Raw genomic sequence first — 5000 nt, 5'->3', positions numbered from 1 at the left:
GCGGGAGGTGCGGCGGGAGGGCGTGCGGGTGCGGCGCGGGCGGCATGGGCGGGTGGCTGGGGTGCGGCTCGATGTCGTCGGTGTCGGAGGTGCAGTATCCGGGCGAGGAGGTGGCGGGGGAGCCGCCGCGCGGGGGGGAGCCGCCCCCGCCGCCGCCCTCCGACGGCAGGCGCGCACCCGGCGACGACATCATGGACGACACGAGGCTGTGGTCGCTGAGCGAGTCGCACGACGGCGAGCGGCCGTACTCCATGGCGCCGCAGCCGCTGTCGCTGGCGCTGGCGCGGTCGAGCGAGGCGCGGCAATCGGCGTCGGGCGTGGCGGAGGGCGAGCGCCACGCGGCCGACGGCGGGCGCGGGCACTCGGGCGAGGGCACGTCGCACGCGGACACGAAGGCGACGGCGCCGCGGCTGACGACGAGGCCAACGTGCGCGGCGCTCTGCTGGATGAGGCGCGAGGCGTGGTCGAGGCGCGCGTAGCGGACGTCGACGCCGTTGATGGCCAGGATGCGGTCGTGCGGATGCAGGCGGCCGTCCTGCGCGGCCACGGACCCGTCCAGGACCTCCATCACGAAGATGCCCGGCTCCGTGCGGCGGCCGCCCAGCTTCAGGCCCAGCTGCCGGCTGCTCTCCTTGCGCAGCGTCACGGCCACCATCTCACCTGCAACACCAAGGGCGCGCTCAGAAGTGGCTCCGGGCGGGTTAGTCAGTTAGCCGGCGGCCGCAAAGCGCTCAAAGGGCCTGATAACGCGGCTTTAAATGGATCCGACCCCATCCGGGCCTGTGTTTATCCTGCTTTATCCTACGCTTTTATCACATTACCCCGTGCTATCCCGTTTACCTATACTCTCAATGTAATGCGTTTCGTTTCTGCTCCTCTGCTTGCTTTTATTCTAGCCTTTTCTCCCTCTTTTTGCTGTGTTGCATTCACTGATTGGACAAATGTTGATATTCATTCTGCAGTTCGCCTTTTCAATGCACATGCAATGTTCATGCAACTTTAATTAGTACACACCGCAAATAAAAACATTTCACGATCGCTTTGAACAGGGGAATAAAAGCGAAATGGAGGAAGGGAGGAAAGGGGAAAAAAGGAATGAGTGAAGAAGAATAAACAAAAGAAGAGATGTAGAGAGGGGAGAGAGATAAGACAAAAAGAGAAAAGAGGGAAATGAAAAGAAAACAGATAAAAATGACGAAAATGAGGACAGCAGGGGAGAGAAAGAAGAAAGGAAAAATAGGGGATAAAGGAGGGAAGAGGAGAGCCGGAGAATAGGATAAGAAGGGAGGGAATGAAGGGGAAATACAGAAAAAAAATGAAAATATCAACAAAAAGAAGAAAGCGAAGAGCAAGATGAAGGGTTAATTAGTTTAAGAAAAGTGGAGAAAAAAGGAAAAGATAGAAAGTAAAAGAAAGAAAGGGATAAAGAGTAAGGACAATGAGAGAAAATACGATAAGGAAAATAATATAAGAAGGAAAGAGGTAATAGATAAAGCATCAAACATTGAACAAGAGGAAAAAAATATAATATCTAAAAGTAAGAGAAATACAAAATATGTAAAAGCCATTAAGAATAGAGATACCATAATTCATTTTATAATGATAACAATGATAACCTTAGAGACAAGGGTGATGATAATAGTAATGATAATAATAATAATAACAATGATATTAACGATGATGATAATAATAATAATGATAATAATAATGATAATAATAATCATGATAATAATGATAATAACAATGATGATAATGATGATATTAATAATAATATTGATAATAATAATAATGATAATATTGATAATAATAATAATAATAATAATAATAACAATAATAGTAATAGTAATAATGATAATAACAATAGTGGTGATGATAATAATCATAATAATAATTCTTATTATTGTTATTATTATTATTATTATTATTATTATTATTATTATTATTATTATTATTATTATTATTATTATTATTATTATTACTATTATCATTATTATCACTTATAATAATAATTATCATGTAATAATGATAATAATACTTATGGCAATAATCAATATAAAAACAACGCTAATAATAGTAACAATAACAATTACCATAAACTTGTAAAAGATGAGAGGAGTGAACAATTTTCATCATGAAAGGAATAAATAATAAAATACAAAAACAGAAAGAGAGAAAGTAAAAAAGAAAACAAAATCAGAAAATAAGATACCAACAACGAACAGGAATGGAGGAACATATGAAGTAATAAGTGAAAAAATAAATAAATAGAAAACAGAAAATTAAAATGGATAGAATGATTTTCTAAATGATCTTATAAATAAATATGAGACACTTCAATTAATGAAATTCATAAGAACAAGAAACAACGGCAACATACCAACGACGTTAAATAAAAGTAAAATACTAAATTTAGAAATAACATTGAGATGAAAAGAATAGAATCTATTCTTTGATAAAAATATATATGTATATAAAAGAGAACCCTGATATAAAAAAACATCAGATTGTAGCAAATAATGATAAAAGTACAAAGGAATGAAAATGAGAGAGACAATGCCACCCACTCAAAACTAAGCTCAAAGTGCAGAGCCTCTTACCCTGATGCAGCGCCCCGGTCGAGGACTGGGGCGACGCGGTCCGGTAAGCCTCGATCCTCTCCCGGTAGACGCCCAGTCTGAGCACAGCCTGAGGGCGTCTGAGTGACTGACAGACAGCCTGGTGAGTGGCTGACGTCATGTCCACGCCGTCCACTTCGATGATTTGGTCCCCAGGTTGCAGGCGGCCATCTTGAGCCACGAGGCCGTCGGGGAACACCTCCTGGACCACCACGCAGCGCTGCGGGGGAGGGGGTCGTGAGTGGTTTTGGGGGGTTGGAGGTGGGGGAGGGGTTCGTAGGCGTTTTTGAAGGGGGGGTAAGGGCGGGGGGAACGGGGAAACGGGAGGGGGGTGAGTACAATGACTGCTATGTGGTGAGCAGGTAGGGGGCGGGGGGTATTGCTGGGTTCCTGGGGGGTTAGGGGTAGTACCATGAGTACTCTCGGACGAATAGGCTAGGTGTTGGGGAATGCATCTTGCTATTGGGGAGGTGGGGTGGGGGAAGGGGGCAACCGGAGGGGAAAGGTACCATGATTGCTATCTGTCTGGTAGTTATGAGGTAAGGTACAACGAATGTTATTTGGAACGACGAAAAGTTGGGAAGATACCAGCCTGCTATTCAGGGGATGGGAGAGGGGAGGCGGTGGGGGGTTGCGCTAATCCTACTACGCACGAGGGAGGGGCATAGCGCGTACCGTAAGAGTTGGGGGAGGGGGGGGGGAGCGGGGCGTACCGTGAGTGCCATGCGAGAAAATGGTATCGTAAGAGGTGTTTGTGTGTGTGGGAGGGGGGGGCTACCATGAGCGACATGTGTGTGGGGGGGGGCGACGACATTACCACGATCTCTGTCTGTGTGTAGGGGGAGGAGGGGGGTAAGGATCATAAGCGCAGGGAGGGGGGGGGGGGGCACCGTGAATATTGTTGGGGAGCAGATATCATGGTCGCTGGAGAAAAGGTACCATGGGAGGCTCTTTAAAAACAAAGTATCTGTGTGAAAATCTCTGTATCAAATATTCTGATCCATATCCTCGCCTTGTATATTTCTATTACACAAGGCTTGTGTAATATAAATATATAAAGCGAGGGTATGGATCAGAATATTTGATACAGAGATTTCCATGTCATTCATAAAAGAGAGTAATTTTTAAGAATATCCATTAACAGGCATCACACTAACCGTCTATAATTTTATATTTCAAGATATAATGATAATCGAGCAATTATCACAAGCATTAATTACCCTAAAATCCAAATTCACAAACAAACAAACAAGAACAGAAGCCTCAACCTCAAACCAAAACTAACAAGAAAACACCTCACCAACTTTGCCCCCAGAAGCCCACACGCCGCCCACACGCCGCCCACCCAACCACAACTCACCAGAGGAGTGTCCGCGCCGCCCACGATGGTGATTCCCAGCGGGTTATGGGCGCGGGGGATCTCAATGTGCGATATTTCCCCTTCCAGGATGGGCAGCCGGGTGATGCCTGAGGGGAAGAGATGCTTAGCGTGAGAGAGGCTTAATCACGATGAGATGAAGTCGAGAGATCAAGAGAGGCGATGCTGGGGATGCTTGGGGTACCGGGTGAGGGGAGGGGAGGGCGAGGGGCGGGTGGAGGAGAAACGAGATGAGGAGAGGTGATGCTGGGGATGTTGGAGTTGGGGAGGGCACGGAATAAGAGGCTTGGGTGGAGGAGAAGCGAGATGAAGAGAGATGATGCTGGGGCACAATGTGGGGAAAGGTAGGGGCGAGGAAGGGTGGGTGGAGAAGAAGGGAGATGAAGAGAGGTGATGCTGGGGCACAGGGTGGAAGAGGATCGCGTTTTGAGTAAGGTTAGATGGAGAATTGGGCGGGGCTGAGGCTGGGGATACTTGGTATTAGATGGGGGTGGCGGGGGGGGGGGGGGAGACTGGTGGGACGCGCAGAGGATTAGGAGGGCGAGATGAAGAGAGATGATGCTAGGGATGCTGGGGAGGGAAGGAGAGTGTAGTGGGATGAATAGAGTAACGATAAAGAAAGAGATAAAGATAGGTGATGCTGGGGTAAAGGGTGGTGGTGGGGGGGAGGGCGGGGGGAGAGGGAGAAGGGTAGATGACGGGAACTGATGCTGGGGATGCTGAGGTAGAGGATAAGTTGGAGATAAGTAGCACGGTGAAGAAAAGTGAAGCTGGGCTATTAGATGAGGGAAGAGGAGGAGACGGAATAAAACGAGGAAGAGGAATAAGAACGAGGGGAGAGAACAGTATGAAGGAGGCGGGGAGAAGAAGGAAGGGAGAGAGATAAGGGGAAAGAGGGCGACGTCACAAACAAGATAAGCAAGAGAAGGGGAAGAGGTGGGGAAGGAAGAGGAGAAGATGGGAGAGGGAAGGAGGAGGAGGAAGAGCAAGAAAGAAGATAAAGGGAA

At 47.5% G+C, this 5000-nt stretch overlaps 1 protein-coding gene across 2 annotated transcripts in view; it reads right to left on the bottom strand.

Annotated features, from left to right (window-relative positions):
- LOC125045581 (ligand of Numb protein X 2-like) overlaps positions 1–5000 on the bottom strand; it is a 38128-nt gene that overhangs the window by 8449 nt on the left and 24679 nt on the right. Inside the window, exons 2-4 of one of the 2 annotated variants that reach the window (XM_047642919.1) lie at positions 3976–4082; positions 2598–2835; positions 1–660 (exon numbers count right to left, since the gene is read on the bottom strand). The exon at positions 1–660 is cut by the window's left edge and continues 293 nt beyond it. In XM_047642919.1, the coding sequence (XP_047498875.1) occupies positions 1–660; positions 2598–2835; positions 3976–4082 (1005 nt within the window). The remainder of the gene's footprint in view (positions 661–2597; positions 2836–3975; positions 4083–5000) is intronic. The other variant, XM_047642920.1, reaches the window with a different exon arrangement.

This window comes from Penaeus chinensis, chromosome 37 (genome assembly GCF_019202785.1).
Source record: "Penaeus chinensis breed Huanghai No. 1 chromosome 37, ASM1920278v2, whole genome shotgun sequence".
Lineage (NCBI taxonomy): Eukaryota > Metazoa > Arthropoda > Malacostraca > Decapoda > Penaeidae > Penaeus > Penaeus chinensis.
This window is presented reverse-complemented; position numbering and strand designations above follow the sequence as displayed.